The sequence below is a fragment of the Numenius arquata genome, chromosome 1 (assembly GCF_964106895.1).
Source record: "Numenius arquata chromosome 1, bNumArq3.hap1.1, whole genome shotgun sequence".
Taxonomy (NCBI): domain Eukaryota; kingdom Metazoa; phylum Chordata; class Aves; order Charadriiformes; family Scolopacidae; genus Numenius; species Numenius arquata.
Window position 1 is genome coordinate 69692998 of NC_133576.1, and position 27891 is coordinate 69720888.

At 42.6% G+C, this 27891-nt stretch overlaps 1 protein-coding gene across 1 annotated transcript; it reads right to left on the minus strand.

Moving 5' to 3' along the window:
* Positions 1–2794: 2794 nt before the first annotated feature.
* Positions 2795–27660, minus strand: CRACDL (CRACD like). Its single transcript, XM_074156938.1, has 10 exons — positions 27594–27660; positions 26459–26621; positions 23447–23582; positions 22948–23112; positions 22249–22317; positions 18799–19029; positions 15022–16639; positions 5654–5853; positions 3765–3900; positions 2795–2940 (listed from the first exon to the last, which is right to left on the minus strand). Exons 1-10 carry the CDS (start codon positions 27658–27660, stop codon positions 2795–2797), a joined length of 2931 nt encoding a protein of 976 aa, XP_074013039.1.
* Between the last annotated feature and the right edge of the window lie 231 nt (positions 27661–27891).

The following is a 27891-nucleotide window of genomic DNA, read 5'->3' on the forward strand; positions in this document are numbered from 1 at the left end:
GACCTGCTCTGGCAGGGGGGTTAGACTAGATGATCTCCAGAGGGCTCTTCCAACCCCATATCATTCTGTGATTCTGTGACCACATTGCAGTCAATCGCAAAACAAGGCTGACGTCTGCCCCACACTTCCCACCTCAGCATGGTCCCAAATTCAGATCCCAAATGCTGCATGAGAAGTGGGGCTGCGCTCCGTGAAGAGCTGATCCCCCCTCCCCTCCTCTCCTTGACGGTTCTGCAAGGGGGACACACGGGGATTGTTCTCCTTGAGATTGTGCAGGTCGTGCCACAATATGTCCGCCTTTTGTCTCCGTTATTCCTGAGCATCCATCTATGAAACACAGGAGATAGTCCGAGAGATTTGTACTCTTCCCCATACGGCTGCAGAGGTCATGCTCCAGAAAGTCGGTCATGATTCAACACAGTTTCAATCATTTTAAAGAGGGAGAGAATTGTAAGGAGACAGACCGTACCTTCAATTACATTTCCTGAAAACACTGTGCTCTTTGCATGGACTGGCAATAATTAGAGAATACAAATTTGGTCTTTTTTTATATATAATATTCCTTTAATACAGAAAGGTGGGTTTTTTTACCTTTTTACAAAAGGTAATCGCATATCTTAAAATTACACTTTATGCTATTTTTTTATTAGAGAAAGGGTGTTTTGGAGAGAGAGGGAGTTAAGACGGTTTTTATTGTACCTGAAAAATGTACCTATTTCTACTGTAGGTCCTCAAGTATGATTTGAATAGCCCCAAAAAATCACTTGAGATTGAGGACAGTTCACGCTTGCGCATGGGGCAGCAACTTGAAAGTTGTTCACACAACCAACCTCCGGGCAATTGAGCCCAAGGTTGCGTGTCCTGTAATTAAGTTACTATTTCTGTTGTGTATCTGCTTAATAGAGAGCTGTCTTGCCACTTCTCATTTCCGAGGGGACGTCCACGCTGCCTTTTGTGATCTGCATAAAGGAGAAAACCCTGGGCCAGCTGGCAGAAACCAGTTTGCGTGGGGACCGCTGACAGCTACTGTGATGGGCTGGAGCACGTCCGTCCAGTGGCCGCATCAGGCCTTCAGCAGCGATGCAGGCTGACTGGCTTTATTCAAAGCCTTTGACATGTAATATAAAACTTGGTTTTTTCCTCCTCCTGTTTTTTTGACAATGAAAGACGACCTGTCTGAAAACTGTTATCAGTGTCTCGGATATTCACATGTGCCAACGCTCTGTTGCTTTATTCATTACGAAAAGCAGTTGTCTTTACTGAGGGAGCTACCTCCTTTGAGAAGAAAAGATTTTGAAACTGCAAATGCAGGCATCAGGAAATCCTAGGTTTCCTAAAGTCTCCCTTCATTTTTTGCAAAAAGAATGTTAATGCAACAAGAAAAACAAAAATCGCAAATATATACATAAATAAACCCAGGGCGTGCAGTGCTAAGGTAGCACTTCACACCTAGAACCATAGAACTGCACAGGTTGGACGGGACCTTTCAGATCGTCTAGTCCAACCATCAACCTAAACACTGAACAAAACCATCACTAAACCGTACATACACAAAGTGAAATGTTTGTCTTAGCAGTGGGGCATTTAGTTTCAAAGAAATTAGCTAATGGGGTTTGTTGTCAGCTTCTTTAAACTCACGGGGAGGTCTTACAATATATTCAGAATGATTTTGGTCAATAAGCAGAAATAATTTCTCTTGTCAAGTCTTGTTAAATGGCTGAAGGTGAAGAGCCTAGGACACTTCCTGAGCAGGAGTCCCAAACTGGTGGGGGAGACACAGGCCGATGAGCATGACAATCTTATATAAAGGTAGTAAAATACAGAGATGCTATACATTACTATTTTTTAAATGAGAATAATTAAGATTATGTAGGGGGTGATACGTGAAGTTGACACTGCAAGGAAGTTCACAGTTTTTCCCAGCATTTCAGTTCGGACTCTAGCTGAAAGCTTTAAAAATCTTATTTTTTAACTAAATTCATGCTGTCCTATCTACCTATCCCATACCATCCTCCTAATTGAGAATGATGGTTTCACACGAAGGAAAACCGGTTGCAACCAAATAAATTCAGGTAGGAAAGCAACTGTGAATGCATTGATGAGCTTCCGACTTGCCGATCAGTTTCCTTACTGCTCGCCTGCTTGCAAACACGGTGCTCACAGAAGGAACTGAGGAATTTTTATTCGTGGTCACGCATAAATGTGTGTATTTGTGCCTCGTGAAATGTAACCCAAGCCCAGAAAACAGACCGCTTGGCTCAGGTAGGCAAACACACAGCTCGGGCACCGCGTTTTAATGGAGTACTCACTACCCACTATTCATGAATACCCCCACGGTCCAAACAGCTTTGATAGGAAGAATATCAGGCGATTCCAGCCAAACACATCGACAGAATGTTGTTAGTGCACAATTTATACATGGAAGCAGAGAAAACCATAAGAAATAGAAGTTTCCAGCAACAACAGAAGTTCAGCAAAGTTTAGCAAAGATCCTGTTTGGATGCAAACGTCATTAAAAGCAGAACACACGGGAAACACATAAGGTAAAAGTTTTATTTTCCAAAGTGTAAGTATTTCCTTAGCATAATTTAAGTAATCCGTTGCCATTGCAATCCTGATTGCTACAAGGTTGAAGGTAAACTTTTTGACTGCACCTATTGCACACTTTCTCCACAGCTGTGTAATAAAACCCTTCTCCTGTATCAAGAGATTGTTCACTGTGATTAGCTGGTCTGTAGAAGTTCAGTTAAGTAGGTTGACTTCATTATGAAAGATGCTATTTGTTTGCATCGTTCTATTTTATAATCTGTGGCATATCACTCCAAGCTTGCGATTTCTTTTTGGCCAGTTCCATCCACGACGGCTGATCCGGAGCAGCGTTACTGGCTTTCTTAAAGTGGCTTATTTCCTCTTTATCCACCAGTGCTGGTGTCGGAGTTACTGTGAATAAAACAGAGGAACATTTTACGTTTGCGTGCTGTGCAGCCCTACAGCCTGGCTCTTTCATTAAAAACTTCCCGTGACTTGCCCTACCGCAGAAAATCTTTACATTTCGCTTGGAAGCTTCTTCTGCACTACGTTCCTGAGGCAATAACCATTCCGTGCCCAAAAGAATACAGTCTTTTTCTCATGAATAATATCTTTTTGGTCCCTAAACTTACCAAAACCAACATGATGACCTGGATTCCTTGCCATACCCTGTGTTAACACCCAGGCCAAAGAAGAGAGAATCTTTTCATTACCGAGAGTATTCATTTGTGAATTCCTCCCTTACCCAGCACCCCTCACTCACAGGAATTTTTTACCTTCCAAACTTCTGCCCTTCTTTCAAATTTTAATTTACCAAAGAGATCTGAAGTCGCTGTGGGGGGACTGATGGGCAGACAGTTTGTGATCACATCATTCCGGCTTGCCAAGGACACCACATTAAAATTGACAGCTATTGAAAATAACGCTGCATGCATTTCACAATTTACACCGGGGTAGTGCATTTGGGACCCCGTCCTGTGAAATGGCCTAGCGCTCTCATTTCACATTTCTATCAACACGAGTTTTGACTACTCTGTTATCAAAGTGGTCAAAAGAATATGCCACCAAATAAAACCCCAGAGGTGAGCGCTGAGAAAACAGTTTGCCCTTGCTGACATGGGGCTGGGGAAGAGATTAGGATCTAGCCCCTATTCCCTTTCCAGCACACTGAAGCAGGATTTCTTCTGACAAGGTTGTGAGATAACAGCCTACATTTCAAGCATTTTATTTCCTACCAGGGACATAGTGTGACAGGGAAGTGGTTCTCGGCAGCAGCTCCTTCACTTCGGACTTTGTCTCTTTCCTCTGTTCTTCAGAAGTGGTTTTAGGTGCCAAGTGTGAAGGTTTGTTCCACTGCTGCTTCACTGACCCCTAGGCAATAGAGAGGGATAAAATCCAAGTAATGCAGAGAGAATGAGACCAGTTTGGAAGGACACGAGCAAAGGGAGTGGACGTGGTGCCTGTCACGGTCCAAAGATCACATGTGCTCATCACAGATTGGTCCCAATCCTCTCACTTGAGCTGACACCTGTTCAGAAAGCTCCAGTGGTTTCATGTTAGAGTCCATGATACTCAACTTTACAAATTAAAACAATCCCTCTGTATCTGTTATTAATAACGGTATCTATGAGTACGTTATTATAGTCTTCAATGCAACTTGCATTCCAAGCCCTTTGCACACCTCTACTAACACAGGAATAACATTTAGGATATAGGATTTGGAAACAGCCTTGTTCTCTCATGTTTCCTTTCCACCTCCCAAATTTTGTAGGTTAGGGCACTGTATTTTTGGGTGGTTGACGGTAAATGGATTTTCCATAAAAAAAGAAATCGAATACATCTTCCTGTGGATTTTGTTGCCAGTATCAAAAACTACCCTGAAGTGATTAGTGCCTGGTGCCATGTGGGAGAAGGAGAAAGTGGGAGTAGTACAGTGGCACCAAGCCTCACACGCTGCAGTCAGGAGCATCTTGGCAAGTTCCTCTGTTAGCTGATATAGAGAAATAAAATGCGTGGCATGAATTTTAGGGAACTTTGCCAGCTAAAAGCTGGAGTTTCCTATTCTGACACAGAAACTGTATTTTGGGATCATTTAAACCCTTGGTGTTTTAAGCGCTATGACAATGTTGTGTGTTTTTGCAGCTCGTAATCTTGCCTAGACGTTTTATTAGGTATTATTTCTTGTTAATCTAACCACTGCTATTTTTCATCACCTAGAGATCTTCTTGGATTCCAGGATATAATACAGCTATCTGGGTTTCTAACAGTACCATCTGAGGCAAGAAAGTAGGCCATTTGCACTGGGAATGCTACGCTGGTATAGGACACACACGCTCCTGCATCAGTGCAGGGTTCTTGCTGTGCAGGAGGTGATAGAGGCAGCACTCGCCCGCTGCTGCCTCCGTGAGCAAGCCCAGTAGCAGGGAAGCCTTCTTAGTATTCTGGATTAATGCCAAGCGCTTCTGCTGGCACAGCTCTGTCATCGGGGAAGATCCCTTGCTACAGGTATCTCCCTCTTTTGCATGGGATCTTTGAAGAGGCAGCGTCAGCCCACACTCACGGCACCACCTGGGCACCCGAGTTATCCATATACAGGGAACCAGAATTTTTATCTTGGCACTGTCTGTAAGTGCAAAAGTTATTTTTATTCTATTTCACTTCTCAAGGCTCTAAAAATTGTTACCTAGGAGCTTCTGGGACCGAGCTGTTCATTCAGTGTTAAATCAGTCAGGATGCATAGGAAGTTCAATGAAATGCTCTGCTTAGAAGGATAAAGAGACTGTATTTCCTCTATATTGAGAGAGATCTGAGACTGTACAATTTAGCTCTTCTTTGGGGGTATTTTAGCATGCAATACACACAGTAGATCTGGTAAGTGTGTATTAGGCACCCAACAAATTTTACACACCTCGCATAGTTCCAGGATTTCTTGGAGATATAAAATTACATATCTGAACAATCAGAGGATTCTGAATCTAACACATTTCCGAGAGCCTTTGTTACTTATGACTATGCTCATTAAAATATCTGTAATCATTACAGCATGACTGGTAATACAGCAGTAGATCCAAAGAACACTATAAAAAGGTGATACAAAAGCATCACAAATTTGTATTATAAGTACCTCTGTTCGATCCTTCTCTTTATTCTGTTTCTCTGTATCTGACTTGACATCCAGAGCCACAAGTTTTTCTCTGTCGAGTTCCTGCTCCTGCTGCACGCCCCTCTGCTTTTGCCTTGCTATGGAAATCCAGGCTGGCTCTGCAGGACTGTCGGGATCTCTTCCAGAGTCTCCAGCAGCCATGGGGGAAGGCACGCTTCTCTCTGTTGACAGATTATTTATGTACATGGTTATATGAAAGAGAGTTGTAATTAGCTTCAGCTCACACTTGCTCGATACGCTGATGGGTCCCAGGATGTGTGCCCAGCCTGGGTAAATAGGAATTCTGTTTAGTTTGGTCTCCAGAGAGCAATCTTCCTGTGCTCTCTGTCTTATGTTACCATTCTACCGGTGCAAAACCCTTCGCATTTTTGTTTGGCTGGAGTCGCAGTGTCACTGCCCTGACGTGAGGGAGCATGAATCAAGTTTCACTAATCTACCCATTTTCCAATGTCTCCCCTTCTGCTCCCTCCTCCCATCTGCTTCCTGGCTCTTAGGGACAAGCAGCAGCCGATTCAAAGCTGGACACAGCTGGACCACGCTGTGGCAAAGGCAACCCCCACACCCCCGGGGCCGTGGCTGCCCTCGGTTCCCGCTCGTCCCATGCCCAAGCAGCAGCAGCCGATGCCTTAGGCTGGTTCCTGCCTTTCTTCCACCCCTTTCGGAGCAGCCTCCCTCACACAGCCCCTCGGTGCCGGCAGGTGCTGTGGGTGACTGAGCACAACAGTCTGTGGCATCTGAACATGCAGAAATACTGCAAAAACCACAGGGTTAATTCACCATCTTTTGACATGAGGTTTACTTTGTCTTATCCCTGCCGATGCCGACTGAAACGTCAGTGAGACAAGAGGGAAAAGAACAAAAGCCCTTCCTAGAATAAAGGGTCAAAAGTGCTACCCTGCTGTCTTCACAACTGCTACCGAGGGACAGGCAGCGCCCAGAGGGATGGGGAAGTGACATACCCTCTATTCAAATACTCTGTGAAGGGAAATCCTGTCTATACAGTGAGCAGAACTGGATCAAGAGAAGAGCCTTAGCTCCTCCGTTGGCTCCAGCCCCCACTTCTTCATTGGCTCACACTGCCCCCAAAATTCAGTTTTCCAACTAATGTGGAGCCTCCGTGTGGAGGAACAAGAACAAAAACAGTACTAACACCCTTAGAGCCATGTTAGAGCCATAAGGAAAGATGATTTAACCTTTCCCAGCCATTTTTGGCCACTAATGTACCCAAATTTATGGAAAGCTATTTCAGAGCAGAGTTAAGCTTCTCATCCTCAAATCACGCATTGTGCTACTTTCCCTCTTCCACCCCCCGTTTGTATCTGTGCATTGGATTATTTTTGCACACATAACAGAACTTTCTACTTGCCTGTAATGAAAACACTCTTTTCAAACTATGTTTCCACTTTCTAAAGATAACTCTGATTTCTATTACTGTCCTGCAGTGTACCCACAGGCTTTCCAGCTTGGTAATACCTGCAAATGTAATAAGTGCACACTAAATTCTGTCACCCATGTCCTTAAATATACTGAATAGCGTCAGACCCAAGATGGCCACCATCTAATATGACAGTGAATCACTAGTTGGCACTCAGTAGCTTTGCATCAACCCAATGAATAGCCTCAGCAAGACTATATTTATAGGAATGTCATGATATTTATAGCAATGCCCTGTGATATCAGTTATCACTTGATTTGACTGCTCTTGACCAAGCCATGTTGGTTGGAACTTATGTCTTTGTTATCTTGTAGACATTTAGAAATAGCTCAATTATTCCTTTCAGTATTTCATATCAAGTGGTGTATAACACCCTTTCTCCCTCTCTCTCTTCTCTATCTCACCTCCCTTTTCAAGAAGTGCGACCTTGTCTTCCACAGTTTGCCAAGATAACCACTAGCAGCTCAAGGACTCCTAGCCCATCTTCTGTGAGTATCTTAGGACAAAATTAGGGTCATCCTCAGTAAACCCACACAGTTGAATTGATGTGATAATTGCTAATGCATCTGCCACCACATTCTCTCTTTTGCTTGTAGGCCATGTCCTTGAATCCATCTGCACCTTCTTAGGTTGTGAGCAATTTGGGCAGGACCTGTTAGTGCATTGCCCAGTAAAGCCAGGTGCCACGCTTCATCAGTTCCCAAAGCACTACTGTGATACACAGACTGACTGCCACTACCGAAGGTGATGGTGATGTCTAGTCTTCCTCAGAGGTGAGGGTCCCTCATGCAGCACATAAAGTAGCTTTTCACTTTAGTTACCTTCTATCTGGATTAGTCAACTTGTTTTCCTAGCATCTTGTAATGAATAACCATCCAACCAATAGGCTCAGTATTATGAAGATGTTTCCCCATTGAAGCCTCCCCATGCCCGGATAGACTCATCCTGTAAATCCATCCCATCAAACATACCCTTTCCCCCAACATACACGCCTCTTCTCAGCCCAAGAGAAGACTGGGCTGCTTCTTTTCTGGCTGTACAGCTACAGACGCACTACCACACACATCCTTTTCCACCACCTTTTTACCTTCCTTCACTATCTGTAACCCTGAAGGTCCTTTTCAATCCACCCACCAGCTTTCCCATGATACAGGGAACCTGGCTTCTGCCTTGATGTTTCTAGTGATGTACTTAGTCTCTGTGATTCAAAATCACCCCTTGTGTTTTGTCCCGTTTTCCCTGTCACACCGCAGGAGCTTTCTGTAAACACCAGCTGAACCACACATTTCTCTTCCTCTGCTCCCACCACGTAATCAATACCGACAAAATGACTGCTACGCCCAGGCTTTATTTACTGTGCTACGCATAATGGTCTTATTGCTACCTGTGCTCCTGTTTCTCTGTCATCCTCATGGATTTAGGATTCATCTTTCTGTTATTTCGATGTGCATTGCCGAGCACAGCAGGGTTCCCAGTCCCGCAGTGATATGTCTGGAGGCCACTATTATAACAATGTTTTTCATAAGGCAGATACTCGTAACGAAGGCATTGTGCGCTTTGGCTCTTCAGACAGTTCTCCCTGATGAGACGCTAGACATCCTAGTCATGCCCATTAGAAGGTAGCCAAATTAGAGCCAAGTATCACCCCATAAGAGATGGTATCAGAATGCTCCTGTGATAGAAGGGAATAAAAGCTCTTTATCATCATCTTTAAAGATGTTATATGTATCTGTGCGGGCCTGACTTAGGACAGCATAGTAGTATCACCTACAGAGGATCAAGAGCTGATCTGCTTCTGGGAGGGGCTTTCTTGTTTCTTCAAGCAATTACGTTCTGCCCTTGTTCGGGTGAGAGTCCTTGCTGCAGAAAGTCAGGCAGGCAGGAGAAATGCCTTCTCTTCAGCAAAAAACCATCAGATGCAACCCCTGCAGGATTTGCTACCTCATCCGTCAGCTAGAATTACTGTAAGGGGTAGAAGAGGTGCATTCACTATTTATTATCTTCCCCATTGCCCAGAGGTCCTTTACATCCTCCCATCTCCAACTAGAGAAGATTTCTTGGCAGTATACATGCACTGTTGTTCCAACCAGAAGGATGAAAAGTGGTGAAGTAATCCAGGAGACAATACGGTGAAGTAAGTTGGCAGTTTAAGGTGATTTGAGACTCTCCCATGAAGCTCTCGGTACCCTGAGGGGCACCAATAGGCCAAAAGCTTTCTCAGGAATTGACTATTCACAAGAGAAGTGCTGCTTGCACATCTTCCTCAGTTCAGTCACTGTCTGATCACCTTGAACAAGCCCTCCCTATCTTATCTCATCCGGTGATGAGGTAGTCCGTGTGCTTTTACAGTTCACCACGTGGCAAAGCACAGTGGTGGAAGGAAGGAAGCAGCTAGCCAGAGCGGAACCAAAAGTATTCAAAAGCGCCATCTAATTCCTGCTTCTACTGCATGTCACATGCACAGCAGCTAGCACAACTGTTCCCAACTGGTAAATGCCACTTTTAGGGAAACAAAATAGTATGAAAAGTAAGCAGCGGCATCCTCCCTCGGAAGCTGTGCGAGTTCGACAGGCCACAGCCACCGCAAATGCCCCGTGTTTCACTTCTTCAGTAAAGCAGAGCTCAGCCTCTTGCTTCCGTGTTATACTCGAGAGATTTTCTGAGTAAAACTAAAATCTGAACCATATTCTTCAGTTCTTAGTACAACATGTTATTTTAAACAATATGCTATTCAGCTTGTTACTTAATAACTTCATAAGCTAATAAAGGATATTGCTGGCAGCAATTTGTCTCTTGTTCACTCAGTTTTAACCTTGTGATTGCATCTTTCCCTGGTTTCCTTGGAGCTGGCTTGGCCTGAGGCTTTTCAAAAGACAAGCGAGCCTCTTCTTCTCCTTGGGATAAGTCACCAACAATGGGAAGATACCAAGTCAGAACTTGTCAAGCTGCTCTGTGCATAATGTCACCATGTATTAACGCTAGCATTTAATGTAGGCTGCTGGGGTCTTCTGCTGTCATCTGAAACCACACCCAGAGGCTGCTGAAGCCCTCCCTTCACGTCCTTTCCCACAGCCACCCAACACACATACCCAGTTGCAAGACCACCCGCTCCGTTTGTGTTCTTCACCGTTTCTGCAGCTTCCAGACTGACCATCAAAGACAAGCCCCTGAAGCCAAGTGTACCACAGCCACCTGTTCCATTCCCTCCCACAGATCGGGATCACCCCAGCTCTTCTCTGCTGGGTCCCTAAGGGGGGGAATTCCCCTGCTGCAGCCCCATTAAATGCAGGTATCTGTTTCCTTCAGTATCTTACTAAAGCAGCTTTGTTTTTTCATTTATTTATTTTTTTTTCTCAGACTAAGGTTCTAATCTTATAGATGAAATTCTTCTGCCTAGATATTGTAGAAATGAATGTGTACACTTCCCATTGATAGCTGGATATTATCTTTTAATCTGTGTCAAAGTGGTTGTGTGAATAAGAAGATGAAGATAAATCATTGATCTTTACGTACAAAAGGAGATCTGTGATTGACTTGTTATTGTGCATTGGTTTATACACACATAGAAAGGGAAATACACACCTATTTCTGTCTATTGACAGACAGATACACTCAGTGTATTCATCTGTATGTGGGGGTGCCTGTGCTGCTTATATGGATAACCACATTAAAGACATATTGAAACATTACCCTGAGATTCAAGCATTGATTTTTTCTTTTTAGAGATGGCCTCCGATATTGTACCCATTTCCTTTAAATCTAAAAACCTTTGTGTGCACAAAATACAGCAGAAGCTCTTTATAACATTTAAATCTCTTACCTAAAAATGAACATCTTATGCCTGCAAGGGCTGCAAAGAGTGGTTACTCTTGCCATACAGCTGTGTGGGCGAAAGGTCTGAGGCAGAATATTAGAGCCTTTTGAAAGTCATACCTCTAACAGGAAGCAAAGCTAACTTGTGGATTCCCTGTGTATTTTAAAAGCAAACATACTCAAAACTAATCCAAACAACTTTACACAAGGAGATAACACCCCCCGTATACAACAGTGTCATTGTTTTATAACATTGCCTATGCATGCATATTTAATTCCACATTGTTGTATCTTTGCTCATTTATAAAACACCAGTTATTTTAAGAAAGGCTTTACAAATGCATGTGGCGTTTCATATATCCTGGCCTACATATTTCCCTTTGTTTATTAAAGCACTACGTGCATTTGTGTCAGTGCACACACCCAACTCCTTAATTTCAGACAAAGCTATTCTAAAAGATTCGGCTAAGTATTTTTGATGTTTCTCTCTTCTCTAAGCTGCTCTAAGAGGGATTTGACTTTTGGTTGGATCTATACTACCGATGCCAGGAGAGTCTTTTTGACATAAGAAAATGCTATGTTTGCATCAAAGTCTATTTTGCTGCTGGAAAACTGCCATATTGCAAAATAGCCCGACACAACTGAAAAAGAAACTTCTTTGGGGAAAAAAAGACAGCTGTAGCCAGGACAGCATTAAAGCAATGTCTTTTTTGTGTAGAGAGAAACATTTCTCTTGTCATTTCAGAGCCTATATTTGCTAGACAATACACACCAATTTCATTCACTGTTACATTCACTGTCATTACCTGAGCTCCTTTTCACTACTAGAGCATGTCTCCCCACTACAGCTCCTCAGCTGCTGATTTTTATATATCCTAATATGCACATTCACACAGGTATCGCTTATGGTTTTGCTCTTGTAATAACCTGTTTGCATATGTTAATTATTCCTGCCCTTTACAGGATTTATAGCAAAAGGTATCAACGCCGAACAACAAAGACGTGTTGTCTTGCAAAGACTTCTACCTTTATTTCAAGAAACTTAAAAATTACCCCTTCTGAGGTGACTAATTTCACACAGTCATTAAAGAACCACCTTGCAGCCTGACAGAGGCCAAGAAATCCCCCACTAGTTCCCCAGAAAACCCTGGAGAGCAGGAGCATTGCTTTCGCCTGGGTTGGTAAGCCAGCATCCCACCAGCTCTGCCGTTGCCTTTGGTACCAGGAGTGCTGAAAAGCTAAAAATTGAACTGAATGAACCAAATCGCTCCTGCTCATCCCATGACACAGCAAACTGACTTTTTTGAGATGAGCGTACATGAGAAGGGAACTGCACCCCCTTACATCAGCATTTCACAGCTTATGTTCTTGTTCAGCGCAGGGATTTCCTAACATGCAGTGGGGAGAAGCTCCCTGACAGCATAAAGTGTTTCCTGACAGCGACCGCAGCTCTTCCAAAGGGCTGATGAATTCAAGGACTAGGATAAGGAATGGATGCCTGCATTAAGGGCAGCTGGATGAAAAAACAAGTGGGGGTTGCAGCAGATCAGGAGGCCAGAGATGGCTGGCAAGCCACGTGATCCACAAAGGGCCATGCCAATCACGCTTGTCAGATTTCTGCTGCTGGCAGTTGCAAAGACACCCTCCCAACTCACTGGGCTGAGGCAAATGTTTCAAAAAGCTTAAAATGGCATTTGGGCTGGGGTATTGCCTCGCTAAGCCTTCATTGCGTCCCATGGCTCTCCTACATCTTGGAGAGGGGCATCGCTTCTAGGGTCACTGTGAAAATCCCCCCACCAAGGCTAGTGTGATGCCAGGGCCACCAGGTAGGCACACCTCGTTCATCCATGACTTCAGGTGGCCAGCTCAGGCTGAGGTGACAACTTAGCACAAGGAGGTGCTTGGTCAGATGCCTAAGAAGAGCCTGCAGTGGGATAGGAAGGACCTCAGGTGAGTTTGGAGCAGACTGCTTTGTATTTAGAATTAAACTCTTTCTGAGTCCAGGTGCACCCACATATCAGAACCCATTACAAAGCGACTCAAAGCTGGAAATACAGGGAAACCGTGGCAGCTTTGCTTAAGGTGACACAACAAGACCAGCGGGGCAGTAGATAAAGAAGATGACTAACTACCATTGCAGGCCAATCCGAACCACCGTGTTAAGCAACCCCAGGCAATACAGATTTGGTGTAATACTGTCAGGTGGAGAGGAACATGTGCAAAACAGGGCTCCTTGACCTGCAGCTCCACGTTCAAATTCCAGGTGTGTGCACCCCTGTCAGGGGGACTGGGGCACAGCTCTCACCTGCAGACCCTATTTTGCAGAGGACAGTCCTGAGCCTGGGAGCAGGAGTCTCCTTCACCCCAGGGCTGAGAAGCCAGAGGAGAAGCCTGGAGGAGAAACGTGCTCCCTGGCTCCATTTCTTCTCCTTCTCCTGCCTCCAGTACTCACTGTCTCCCTCCCCGCTCCAGCTGCAGGCACCCTGGGACTCAGCAAGAGGAAGGGGAAAAAAGGCTGTGTTCAGGAGCACTGGTGTTCCCACTGCTTTCCTCTGTCCTCTGCCAGACCAACCCTACTGTGTGCTAGGTCTTCTCCTCACTTGTTCCCAGTATGACTCTCCCCAAAATCTCAATCGATCAGAGATTTGGCATTGCTAAAAATAACCAACTACTTCCCAGGGCAGGGCAGAGGGGAAAAATGCCTTTAAAGGGAGCATTGGGATGATATGAAGGGAGAGTGCCTTGTCCGCATGGTGCAGGGAGGCTCTGCCTGGACAGCTGTGGGAGACTCTTCCAGCTGTGGAAGCAATAAATCCCCTCCTTTATTGCCACTGGGAGAGCAGAAAACTGTAAATGTGGCCAGAGCCCTGCAAAAGTATCTGCTATACTGCAGCAGATAACAACTGGAATCTGTTGTCACTCAGGGCATCAGCAGGTTGCTTCTAGGGCCAGGAAGAGGCTTTTATCACCCTACAGGACAAGTGGCCTGCTACGTCCTGAGGTCTTCTTTTGGGTTGGTGTTCCCCACTCTGATGCTCAGATACTGACCCCAACCGGAGAAGACCAACCATGGAGGGGAGCTCTGCAATGGCACAAAGAAACCTTTTCATTTGCTTGGCCAGGGTCTCCTCCTCACATTCTTAACATCAAACCCGTGACCAGACAGATTCAGGGCAGGGAAGAAGTTTCTCCCACATATCAGAAGACCTAAAGATTTTTTTTTCCCCTTTTGGCTGTTCTCTGAGTGAAGAGCAGAGGTCTCCTCCTAGAATTGCTTGAGCGTACTTCACCTAACTTGTTTACTGTCATTGCAAAGACCTCAGACAGTGGTGCCACTTCCCGTCTTTTCTGTTCTCTGCCTGTAGCACACAATGTATTAGTCTCCAGAGGACTGATTTTTTTTGAAACTCTAACCCAACTATATAATACAGACAACAGGGTGAAATTTAACAATCTGCAGTAGACACGATCTTACGGTCTCTCCTGGCTTTAAACTCCAGGAAGCTGCAGGGTAGTTAATTTTTGTTTTTAAACAAGGAATGAGTAATGATAAAGATGGATAAATGAATAAGCAAAGCTCACAGGAGACAATAAATAAATGGTGTGTTGAGCGTGCCAGGCAGTTACTAGTATTTCTGCCTCAATGCTATGGTGAAAAAGAAGGGCTAGAGGTCTGAGTCACTCATCCCACGCAGGGCACTCCACTTAGTATGTGCTCCTGGCTTTTGAATTGCCATACAGCAGCTCTAAATGGGGACACTTAGTGGCTTGATATTTCTGTTTCACAATACTTGCTAACGCACTATATTTTTTGAGTGTCACTGAACGTCCTTTAAACAATGCCCTGATATGCAAAAATCACAGGCAAACCCATCTTGTTCTGCCTGCTGCTTCTTCCCTGCTGTCCTTCTGATAATCTTTTCGTCAAGGGAGAACCAGGGAGCAACATCACTGATGGCAGAGCTGTCAGCTTGTGCTCACCAGTGTTGTGATTGACACAACAGGGCTGCCTCACACTCTCTCACAAGTAAGGTCATTCCTTGGAGGTTAAGGTAACTTTTTAAAGTATTTGGAGTCTTACCAGGCACTTTACAAGGATTTGACTTTTTCTCCAAGTCTCTGTCTTCATTTCTGGATTCAGGAGGGTGAATGGCTTTGTCCTGCTTCTCCTTGTTTGCAGTAGTATTTGGAACGGTTATGTTTTGCAAGGCTGGCTTTTTAGGCAATGGAGGTTTGCTACTAAGCTGTTCAGAGGACTTTGCTTTGGGTTTGATCTTTTCATTTAAAGAATCACCAATATTTGTATCAGCCGTTTTTTTGATCTGTGCCTTATCAGCTCTTAGGAAGGAAGGCAATCCCTCATTTTCTAAATTAAACTCTGCACTGTATCTTTTAATCTCTTTTGATTCTGGTGATGAGTTGTCTCTATATTTCAAGGACAGTGAGGTGGATCTAAGTTTCACTTGAAAAGGAGTTTTATCTTCACAGCTTGGCTGATTCTGAGATACCATGGAAGAATCGCTTGGCACTGGCACCGTGTCGACAGTCAGAGAAACGCAGCCAGCCAAAATTTCTGTAGGTTGGCCTGTGTTCTCAGAGTCAGACCCTGGCAGCAAAGTCTGCTTTTTGTTGCTGCTTTTCTCCTCCTCCACATCTGATCCCTTCTGCAAGTCTTCTTTCCACTTCTCGTTTCTTGAGGAGACCTTTGCTTTGGACAGGAAGAATCCAGTATTTAACGGGCTTTCCAACTCTGATCTTTCTGGGAAGTGTAGGCTTCTGGTCCTTGGTCTCTCCCGTGCAGAGGAAACAGAAAACTTTCTCAAGGCATTTAGTCCATTGGCTACTTTTTCAGCTTTCTTCTCCAAAAGTTCCTCCTTGTGGACCACTGGCTGACTGTTCTCCTTACCAGAAGCAGCTGCCGCCTCTTGTGCAGCCTTTGTTTTCTCTAGAAAGCAGGAAGCAGATGATCCCATCTGTATTGAGAAAGCAGGATGTGAAACATGGACCGAGTCCGTGGGTTGGAAAGCACCTATGGAAAATTGCTTGCTGGACTCTGACAACAGAGAAACCTCTTTCTTTGCCTCTTTATTACAGGCCGTTTGCACAGGTATCTGAGCATCCTTCTGTAAATTTTCTTCTGACCCTTCCAAGCAAACAATACTGTTCCTACCAATTGAAATATCTTCTTCAGATGGTATTTTATTTACTGAAAACACAGTAGGAAGCTCCTGATTTTCTTGATTGAAAATATTGATTGACACATCGCTCACTTCCCCAGACAACAGAACTGGTGTTTCTGAGGAATCTTCTTGCTTTTGTACGTCTCTGTCTGGACCAGAGTAGGAAGAAGTTGCAGAGTCTTTGCCTTCTAACTGCAATGGGGACTCAGACTTCACACATGTCTCCAGTGTTGGTTGGCAGCCCTCTGGTTTATTCTCTGGTAGCAGGACTTCCTGTACAACAGCAGACTCAGAAGTAGGCTGAGTCATCACTGGTCTCAAAGCAGGGGGAAGGTCCTCAGGCATTCTGGGCTTTGGCCAGGAAGCCACATCCTGCGCTGCAGCTGTGCTGCATGGCAGTTCTTGATTGCTGGGTTTAAATACAGCATCTGGCAAGTCTGTCTGCATCTCCTTCTCATCATCCTCTTCTTCTTCTTCTGGGGTACAGCTCAAATCAGTCAGAGATTCAGACTGGGTCCTCTGCAAGAAAGAAATTCAGAAAGCTCCATCACCATGTACAGATTCACTTTTTTTTTCTTATTCATCACTGCGTTTACAACCAAGATCTTAGAGAGGAAGGCAATAGTTGGCTCCAATGCTGAGCTCACTGTTTTCTTAACCTACATACTGGATGATTTTTTTAGCTAAGCAGATCATGGAATAATGTATTTAACCAATATAAAAGCAATAAGTGACACTTCCTTCTGCACAACTAGTGCTTTCATGCCTTTGTAGATGGGAAGTGCATCAAAACAATGGCCACTGGACCGTCCTTGGCACTTGATTCCCCAGAGCATACTGGATATGTTGTATTGCTCTTGGGCAAAAAGCAGCACTTGAAAGAGAAAAATCTGTCCCTTTGTATTTTGCTACTGCATACTAGCATTAAAAATAAAACAACCCATTCTTGCATGACTCTGAAGAGGGAAGGATACATAGAAGTAAGAGCAAAAACCTAACAAGTCCATCCGGTTATGAAGCTCTATGCCAGCTGAGTATCCACCCCCATATGGCAGTCCTCTGTCTAATCCCACTGCCAGACAGCATTACAGCCTTGCCTCCTTTGCGTAAAAGTCTTCTTTTTCTTTCAAGAGTTAGACTTTTTGATAAAAGTTTATAAGTGCGTGTGTAGTTACCTGTGAGGTCTTGTGATTAAGTTTCAGGTAAGGACTGGCTAAATACACAGGATTATTTGAAAGTACGTTATTAAGCTGCTGAATAAGCCTTTTCATATGATGCCTGCATTAGCTCACTGATTCACTGTAGTTTTTTGGGTAAATATATATTTTGGATGCAGGCCCTAATTCTAAGAACACAAAACTTGCACTCTGAAGATACTTTTAGGGTTCTTCCAACTTCTTGTTTTAGAAGTGCAATTGCAAAGCCAGAGCTGCAATGCCACCTGCATTCACAATCCATATACACAGCAACATAAAAGCAGAAGACATCAGTTAGCCAGAAGCAAGGTGCATGGGCAGAGTCAGGCAGGAAAATATTCAGAATTGTACTATCGAAACATGTGAACACCCTCCATGGAAAACCAGGAGGGCTCAGTCATCTGCCTCAGTTTATAGGCAGACCGGACAAAGCAATTGTATTTCGGTAACGATGTTACAATGGAAGAGGAGGTTCGATCAGTGAGTTATTGCTTTACATGCTTTTCTAAATAACTGGCCTCATCATTGTGCTGCTCACAGCAATGCTCTACGGAGCCCAAAGATCGCTCACAGATTTTGGAAAGTACAGAATATCAGCTAAGTAATATTTAGAGATAGAGGGAATAATATTCCTGGTGTTAAGCAAGCCAATTTAATGGCTTTAATGTATTTAAAACACTGAAAGAAACCACAAACAATAAAGTGCCAATACTGTAGTAACAGCTGCAAACTTTAGTTCTAAAAAGAGAAAGAAGAAAAATAAGCTATGCCCTTCATAAGATATGACAAAGAATCAGATAAATGGTGTTTTAAAAGGATGGTTTAAAAAACATTTTTTAGATAGCATACAGTTTTTAAGAGGTTTTTTTTTTTTCCTGTGGATACTTGTTTTAAGTCTCTCTAGTGCACATAAGCATAAAGAGTTTACAAGTTTTGGGGCAGGGAGACAGCTTAATTCTTAACAGTCCTAATGTACAGAATTTGGCTCCAATTAATAAGTCACAACTTATTCTTTCTGTACTTTTTGAAAATATAAGCCAAATTATATTTGGAAAATTAAAACAGCTCCTCCATCAATACTCTCTCAAAGACTCAAGATTTTACAGGATCTTTCAGACCAGGAAAAGTACTCCAGTTGATCAGAACACTTTCCCAAAATATTTTTTTAAGGAAGAAATTTAAGCAGTCAGCCCTAACTTCTCCATCACAAACAAGATACTAAATTGTACTGCATGGTAAATTTAAGAATACATTGTTACATAAACTGCTTCATCAAGAGTTAACAAGTAATCTCATAATATTTAATCTGTTCTTAGTGTCTACTCCGGATACGTACACTCATCAAATAACAGCTATTAAAACCCAACGAAATATCCATGCCGCAACCTGACTTTTCTTATCATATCTGAGTTTGAAATACAAAGTCCAGTAAGAACTTTCTGGTTTTGTGTCAAAGGTGATACTGTTTATTTTCACAAGTACCTGAGAAAATCTCCTCATTTTACTGGATCTCTGGTTCCGGGGTTTTATTAAAAGCTTGTGTCTAGCAGCAGAATTATCCAAGCAAGAGGAAAGCTCAGGTGGAGTGTCAAAATTGGCTGCAGGCGAGATGGTACTGTCAGACATCTGGGAACCTCCAGCTTTAGCACTACCATGCCTAGGGAACAGCTGACCATCTGTGGAGGGAGATCTAGAAGGAGGACCTAATGTAACCTGAAAAAAAAAACCAAAATCCCCAAATAGAGAATCAAACAAAGAAACAAAGCCATGAAAATAACAATTGTACAAATAAGGGGCCATGTTTATTGGCATTTTAAGGTTGCCTCTTTTTCTTTTTGACATCTCTTTAAAATACATTGCATTTCCTAATGTTGCACATGGAGTACTGGTGTCAGCAATTCTGCATTTTTAGCTGCTTAAATATCATGCTATACTGTCCAGAGGGAAAGACCAAGTCACATTTAACTAGAAGATCTAAAGCACACAAATACATGGCCAGCATGTTCTAGAAGACAGATTTATGAAGAGTACTCAGTTCAGAACCTAAAGGGCCAGTTTCCTTTCTGGTCTGTCCTCCAGCAGCTGTGTCTAGGTTCCTATAGCTTCCTATACGTCATCAGGTCCCTTCCAACTCTACAACACCCTCCTAAAGACAAAAGAATCAAACATCAATGGCATTGACACTTAAGTCGGCTTGCATCTTCTCCTCATTTACTTGTATCTGCAACATAACTAGGGAGTTTACCTGAAATGTAAAATTTCATTTGTAGATTATTCTGGGGAAGGAAACAATGGACAATTCCTCCTAGAGGCCAATAACCCTCCCAGAAACAACTCCTGAATGCTCCAAGGGGTGCAGTACTTTCACAAAGCTGGAATCCGCCTTGCCTTTGTGCTTCACCAAGAACTACCCTAGTCCCAGGGCTGATGCAAAAAAGAGACTAAAAAATTTATGAAAAATTACTCTAAAAAGGGCTCTCCCTTTCACTTGGATTCAGTTTTTGCAAACAGGCAAAATGGTATTTCCAAACTATCTGTCAAGGCATTAACATGACCTCTGACAACTCGTGACAGCACTCCCTTTGTAGGTTTGAAATTCTGGTTCATTTCATTAGAGGAGCTTTCCTCCTCTGTCATGCTTTCTTCTGTGGGCTTTCTTCTTCTTTCTTTTCTTCTTCTTTCTTTGGAAATGGTATTTTACTGAGGGGGGTGGATGGAAGAAGGGGAGGGCAGGAGAGTGTTCATTTTATTTAGGGAGGGAAAAGCATCAGCGTTTTCTTCAAGTAGAATTCTGCATTATGCACTGCAGCCAAAGCTGCTCTGCAGTGTGGTGAGGGCCCACTATGGCTTCCTCAATGGCCAGGGGAAAACTCCCATTGATTTTAGCGGAGGCTGGATCCACAGCTTCCGACCATGGTTTCTATTTAAGGAAAAAAAAAAAAAAAAAAAAGGTAGCTCAGCCATGCTGAATAATGGATGCTTTCATTAATTTTCACTCTACAATATCTGCAGTCTAGTACTCAAACATGACTAATGTACAACAAACGATACGTGGCTGCATTATACATTAGTACCTAACAGTGAATACATTGACATTTCAGCTCCATGATAAAGATGCAACACATGTTCTCTTTCAAGGCACGTCATTATTTGCCTGCCTTTCTTCTGGCTTCTGCTATTCCTCGAGAACTTTGCATGTCTTCCCGTTGGCAGTGCTCAGTGTTGGCCACTATGCTGGAAAATCAAGAATCTGGTTTGTTACTTAAATTTTAGCAGCCCGAGTGAATGCCAGCTCTGAGCCGGCTGCAGAAGTTGCCTGTCCCATGAAGTCTGGCTCTGGTGAAGCCTGCTGGAGGAGGGAACGGCTGACAGACACCCTTTCTCCAAATCTCATGTGCACATGGCTCAGTTGTCCTTCAGCTGATCATGCTGGGTGGCACAAGGTAGAGGGCAATGAGGGAGCCCCATCCCCAAAGTCCAGATGGGACAGTTGCAGTCCCTTTCTCCCTTCTTCGATCCAGGAAAGCTTCCAAGACGCGGCAAGGTGTCACTGCTGTCCAAAACCTCAGGGCTGTGCTGTGCAAAACTCCTCAGCCCTGCGAGCTGGTCTCCTCAGACTTCTAGGAGCAGGGCTAATCTCTCTGAAATGCCAGGTAGTAGACCCTGCAGTTTGGGAGGAAAGCCTTCAGATGGGGCTACTTTCAGGCTGTGCTCTGAAACTGGACGACGATGAAGAGAGCTGTGAGCTAAATGATGGGGCATGTGGAAAAAGCTGAGCCACCGCATAGTCACCACCACGTCTCAGGAGTCAGCGAGTGAGTCAGAGTGATGTTAATGGAACAACAGGGAGCCATAAATTCTCCTTTAGCAAACATGCATCTGGACTGGACAAATTTACAGTGAGCCTATACCCATTTTCAAGAAATACCTTCTTCCCACGTTCTGTTATTTTTCTTTAAAAGTATTAAAATTTCACTGCATAAAAGCAGTTTTTCAAACAGCTTCATGTGGAATCTAACAAGTGTGGCCAGAAATCTCTGCTGAGCCCTGCTGCAGCTGGCCTTGAAATATATTTTGCATCATTACCAAGGAACAGTGAGCTCAGGACTAGGTTCTCTATTTCCTTTCTGCAATTCCCCTCCACCCCTCCTCCTATTTCTAGGAAACGCTCTTCCCTTTACCCCCTGTGTTGTTTCCACCGTGACTCCAGCTGTGGACAACTAAAAGGGACTCTTCAAGAGCCTTTCAAAACCGCCCTTTAATCAGCCAGAACGGCTGGCTGCTGATTGAAGAAAGCCATCTATTTGCCTGTACTCAAGTCCTGAAAACATCACTTCAGCAAAATTCACAGCTCATGCGAGCTCACGTGGCCAGAACCCGACTGAAGGCTGAATCTCAGACACCTAAGCAGCAATGTCAGCCACTGTCATCAGGCAAACACTTTCTGTATCAGTGCGAGGTGACCTTGTACTTAAAGCAATGGGATGGGCAGATTTCAGAGGGTCTAGATTTTGTTCACAGCTCTTCAACAAGCTTCCTCACTTATCCTATGCATGTAACCCAAGCAGCCTTTACTGCAATTTCCCCATCTTTAAAAAAAGGGATACAATTTCAATGTCTAAATCTGGTTGGCTGTGCCTGGAGATTAAATCACGTCTATAAAGTTTGCTAAAGGTTGTAAGCTATTCTAGAGGGCTTAATTATTATCAACGGGAGATTACTTGGCGTCAGAATTATGTTGATAAATAATCATAACTACATTAGAAGGACAAGCATTAAAACAGCAAAACAAACAGGTAGGCATGCAATTACGTACATACAAGGGGTTTTTTTTGCAGTAGACGGGCAACAAAGTAATATTTATGCCTTACATTTATTTAAAAGACTATTATGCATAATTGTTTGGCCCTTAATACATTTGGCAGAAGTTACCTGTTCTTCTTCTTCACTGCCTGTTCCAGCTAAACTCAAAGAGCTAAGGTGCTTGTGAGAGTCAGAGAACTGTGGGATGGAATGAGGAAGAGATTCAGTAAAAGATGACAAACAAGGTGGATATATTCGCAGAAACCATCTACACAAAGTGCACACAGATACTGACAATGTAAGTTGTTTTTCTCTCTAGTCTTAAGGATTAGCAAGGACACTGCAAACATAAAGTGTAAGACAAGCAGATAAAGAATGAAATAATGTATAACAAAACTATCATTTAAGAAGAAAAAAACAGTTTCAAATTCTTTTATGTTTTTTTTTCTGATGACAGCCTAGAAAAACATTAAAGAAGAGAGCTCTCTTATCAGCACATTCAAGGGAGAATACAGATTTTTCAGCTTTTTTTTTTCATGCCTGGCAGCTCTCTATAGTTCTTAAAAAAACCCAGCATCCCCATGCACGCACACAAACACATCCTCTCCTTCCTAGTTCTGCATTTTCTGGCATGATATTTATATTTTAACAGGAGCAAAGACTCTAAGTAGCTGTTTATACAGAGAGATAGCATTTTCCCATTTCAAGTAAGGTATTTCAGGCACAAAGTAGTGATACATATAGCAAACCAAGTAATTTATTCTGCCTTCCACACATAGGTAAAACAACTCATTAAGACTGATTTTTGTCAACACCAGAACTACTCACTCTAGTTGTTGTGCCTGAATATAAGTTTTCATGGAGCAAAGACATTTCTGGAGGGCTCCTGGGTAATCCATCATCTTCAGAACTGGTCCCAGCATCCTCTGTTCGCTTTGCATAAAGTCCAAATGGAGGTGGAGGTCCCAATTTCATGGTAGGCTGGAGTTTCAACTTCAGCATGGCATAAAATACATTAGTACATGATAGTGATGGAGGTTTCCCCAGTACATTTTTAGCTCAGGTCAATGAGTTACTATGATCCATAGCAAAGGACATCTCACTTCAGACGTTCTCTTAGGGAGCCAAGCATCCTATCCATTTTTCAACTATCATTTAAGTAGAACCAAGATACGATACTGCCATCTAATTAAACGCGACATTTAACGTAAGCTGCAGAGATACTACTTACTAATGAAATGTTCACCCACAAATATTATCCCAAAAAATCAAGCCTGGAAAGACATTCCGTCTCCTGCATTTGAAAAAACTATGTTGTGTAAATTACCTGTAAAGCTCTAATCCGGTCAGAAATGTTTTCTTGAGAAAACACTCTTACTGGCCTTGCAGGTTCTTGCCCAGTCTCAGGGATGAAAATGCTATCATGTGACAAAGCTCTGCTTCCCATTATGCCTTTATGTGTCCTGGAATAATACAACAAATGAGTGAAAACATACAGACATTTTTTGCCAGTCCTATTACTCTTAACTCAGGTGGTCTGTTGAACACGAGTGGAAGATACATGTGCGCAGCATACATTACACATGAGATTACAGACTTCAACATGAATACAATACAGTCATACAGGCTAATCTAGGTAACACCTTTAAAAATCAAACAAAAATTTGCAAATGCTGTTATCTGTCACGTTAACAAACTGAATTAGGGTTAAAAAGGGTTTAACCCTGGCAATTGAGTAGTACTTTATGGAAAAGCTACTGCCCCTCGGCTGGAAGGCAGCAGCTGAGTGGCATGACAGTGGCGCAGGCGAGCCCAGGTGCAAAATGAAGGGAGTTCACATAAACGAGCCTGTACCTGAGATGGACTAACTTCTTGCTAATGTGAGAACATGTATTGCAAATGACTGACCATTACCATATGAAGAGTAAGTACCTTTTACTAATAAAGGCTGTGGTACAGCATTTAATGTATCTCTGCCATGAAGGTCATCAAGAAAAATATTCCAGGCAATACAGTTCTCACATAGAATCATTTGCATAAATCCTTACAAGGTGCTTTCAAGGTCCCTGGGATTTTCCCTTATGAGCCAGGGGGACACATTTTTTCATGGATGCTCTTTGTGGGCTGGTGAGAGGAAACAGGAGATGCTCAGTGGATAGCTTCTCTCATATCCTGTTTCCTACTTTTGACATGGTATGTAACTTCTTTTGCGAATGTTACATGTGAGGCATGAACATCTTTTTTCCTCATTGGAATGGTACAGGAGACCCATGGGCAGATAGAGAGCTGCTAGGAAGTTTCTTGTGCTCATTTTCCTTAGCTTAGCCCATAGCCTAACTGAGCAGGGACCAGGAATGCATGCACATGGCATTTCTTCTGGGACTCCTTCTTTTAAATTTTTTAAATAAGACAGCTATGAAATGGCAAACCAGAATACAGAACTGTTTGGGTCCATATAACTATCGAGTTAATTGAGCAGACATTCTAGAGAAAAAAAAAAAAAAAAGATAAGAACTGGGTATTTTTGGATCTCAAATGCTGTCATAGGGACAGTCAGGAACATAAACAAACATGGCAGAAAGTAACATTTTCCTTGTAATGGCTGCTATAAATATGTTTGATAAAACAATAGCAGGAAAAAGTTGATCTGTATTCCTGCTGCAGAAGGAAGGAAAGCCTGCTGCTTTTGCTTAATGTGTTAAAGACATTAGAAGAACAATTTATCTAAGTGAAAATGTGATCTCTGCAATGCATCCAAGGTCAGACAGATCTACAGCAATTTGCAAAGTGCGTGCCAGTCAGGGCTGCGATGGCTGCTCAACTCACCAGCATTTTACAGAGACTGCAACAGCAGCTAGATAAGCAGCGTTGCTACACGTGCACATTTATCCCAGCGTGCTACCTTTGCTTTCTCTTTCTAGCAGACACATACCTCCCAGATGTGCAGAGGAGGTAGCCTAGATGCCTCCTCAGATTATGAGTGCTCAAATTAATTTTCCTTCCTTTCAAGGAATTTCCTGGTGTTTGTCTGTCTGAACAAATACTAACAAACAATAATGTAACAACCCTGCAAGTAATGGCACAGGAACATAGCCAAACCAGCCAAAGATCGTACCCACTCTGACATGACCTTGTTTAGTCGGGCACAAGGGAGAGAAAATCTGATCATCCATGTCAAACAACAGCGCTGTAACCCACTGTTAGACCCGGTGCTGCCTGTCCGGAACTCCTGGGGCTTCAAGCTGGACTAATATTACTATTTCCAATGCCACAAAAGACAAAAAAATAAATTAATAATTTCTTTTGGTGTTTGGCGCTGCCTGGTGGCCACATTGTATAACGTCGTTTCAAATGGCTGGGATGCTTTGCCTTTCCCATCCCTGGGCACAGCAGCATCTCCTCGCCTGAGGACCAAGGAGGCTTGTTCTGAGAAGCACATCTACCAATGCAAGGACTTGCTTTTTAGGCAGCCAAGGGGCTCTTCAGTAAATCTCTCCATTCAGGAACACATTTGAACTTTAGACAAGGTTTCTCATGGTTACCTTTCAGTCGTGGGTAACATTTTTGGCAATGCCTGAACAAAGACAGGATTTTCAGAGGCAGACAGATACACAGGCTGGGATTCACCTGATCTAACTTCAGACATTAAACTACAGGTATCTACATTCGAGCTGGTCACCCTGGCTCTCTAGAAATAGACACTTCTAGAGTCTGGTTCATCTGAACAACTTCAGCTGTCTACACAAGAATGATACGAGTTTTCTTAGTAATGTTGACTTCTCTCTGCTGATTATAAAAGGCAGATGGTGACTAACTTAGATGCAAACATTTGTCCCTTGGTCAGACAAATCCCATGTATACAGAGGAAATAAAGGCTTCACGGCTTCTGGTTCCTGCTCATTTCAGTTGCAGTCACCCCTTTATCCCTTCCTTGCTTTCAAAACCTGGCATAAATGGTTAGGCTTCTAAATTTCTTTAACAAACCTTAGCAGATACATCTTAGAGGCACAAGACAATTGTGGTAAAATATAAGCTGAGTACCTAATTCATTTTTGAAGATGAGATTCATTCTTTTGAAAGATTCATTCTTTTGAAATGATAACCCAAGGCTTATTGATGGTTAAATGAAAACATTTTTAGTTATTGTTTCTTGCTGCACCCCATCCAATTCCCTTGCGATTTGCCTTGCATCAGCCATTTCAATTTGTGCTTTCCTGAAAAAGCCAACTGTTTGAGAATGCAGCATTCTGAACCAGAGGAGGCAATTTTTGGGTGTCTTTAATCTATAAACATAATAGCAGTTCTGTATTTGTTTACCAGCCACAGTCCAAAGACTTACTCGAGTTCATCTTCAGAATCATAATTAATGTGCATGTCGTGTGAGGCTGCAACATCGCTCGTTGACTGGAATAACTTCAGACTGCTGCTCCCAGAAGATGTCTCTTTCCTTTTCTTTTTAACAAAAAACTTTTTGAAAGATTTAAACTTTGATTTTTTCTTTCCTAAATGAAGAAACATAAAGAAGAAACATAAAGAAGATGCAACCAGCAGCATTTGCAAGTTTTTGGAACAATAATAATTCCCTCATAATTTCTTCATAAGTGGATTTTTTTCCTGGAAGAGGCAACGCAGTCTGCTCTTGCAATAATGTATTTTAAGACTACACTGATAGCATGAAATTACTATTATCTTGGAGAATGGATTGCAATGTTTATGACATATAAGAAATAACCTACAGTGTAGTATCTTTCCTAATAGAGTTTCTACATGCCTCTTGAGATAATTAGACTGTGAAAAAAAACTTCAGTATTAACAGCCTGCGATATAGAGAAGAAATTACAACTTGGAAACCCACTGCCTTTGTTCAGCAAGCTAAATAGTGAAGATAAGGACAACGTCGTTACCAAAACCAATTTAAATGTAGAAAAGGCTTACTTAGGTGGAATGTGTAGTGTCAGGAAGCTAATGCTTTTATAATGCCAGTTTTATAATACATCCCAGAATATTTTGAATGCTAATTATGATACTCAATGGATCACAAAGTATTAAACAAGAAATCAAGCAAAAATCTTGAAAAGCAATGCTAGTCTGCTCAGTAAGGGAAGACCTGAATTAGGATCAGTTGCAAGCTCCGTGAAGAAACTACTTGAAATGATATCAGAGTTTTGCACAAGACATCCCAACAACTTGTGCCTGTCCCATATAAGCTGCACGATAGCACTGTGAGGCATCCCTGTCAGTGTTTCATTTATCACTGGATCTTGTTGGGTAAAAAAGTTAACTTTGTCACAAGATGCTAGAAAAATCTTATTTCAAGCCTCTGAAAATGTCAAAAATATAACAGCTCTTGGAGACAGGAGGAGAGAAAGGGAGAATGCATTCCCTAAACAGATTCATTTCTGTGATATAGCTAAGGCATTGAAGCTCAAGAAGTCACAGCACTTTTCATTCATGGGGGAAAGGAGCAATTCTACCTGAATTGTCCTCTCCATCTCCTTCAGTCTCTCGCACCTTAGGGTCCATTATCCTTGAGGAATTCATGTGACAGTCGCTAAAGGAGGTAGAAAAAGTGTCAGTCACATCAACAAAATAACAGTACTTTGGTACATATATGTATACACACAGACCGACAAGTTACTAAAATTTAAAAATATAAAATACTATATGTATGCTTTATATATAAATACATAGACAATGTCTAATATATGTATTATATTTATATATAAATATGCATAAAATATAAAAATATCCCATAAGAAGCAGCTTACTAGT

Bases quoted from the DNA above. Each gene is read 5' to 3' on its own strand.
- CRACDL (XM_074156938.1), bottom strand. From the start codon at position 27,660: ATGAATTCCTCAAGGATAATGGACCCTAAGGTGCGAGAGACTGAAGGA. The intron at 26,622-27,593 runs GTAGAATTGCTC...TTCTTCATTTAG, and splicing joins AGATGGAGAGGACAATTCAG to GAAAGAAAAAATCAAAGTTT. The intron at 19,030-22,248 runs GTAACTTCTGCC...TTTTTTTTTCAG, and splicing joins GCAGTGAAGAAGAAGAACAG to GTTACATTAGGTCCTCCTTC.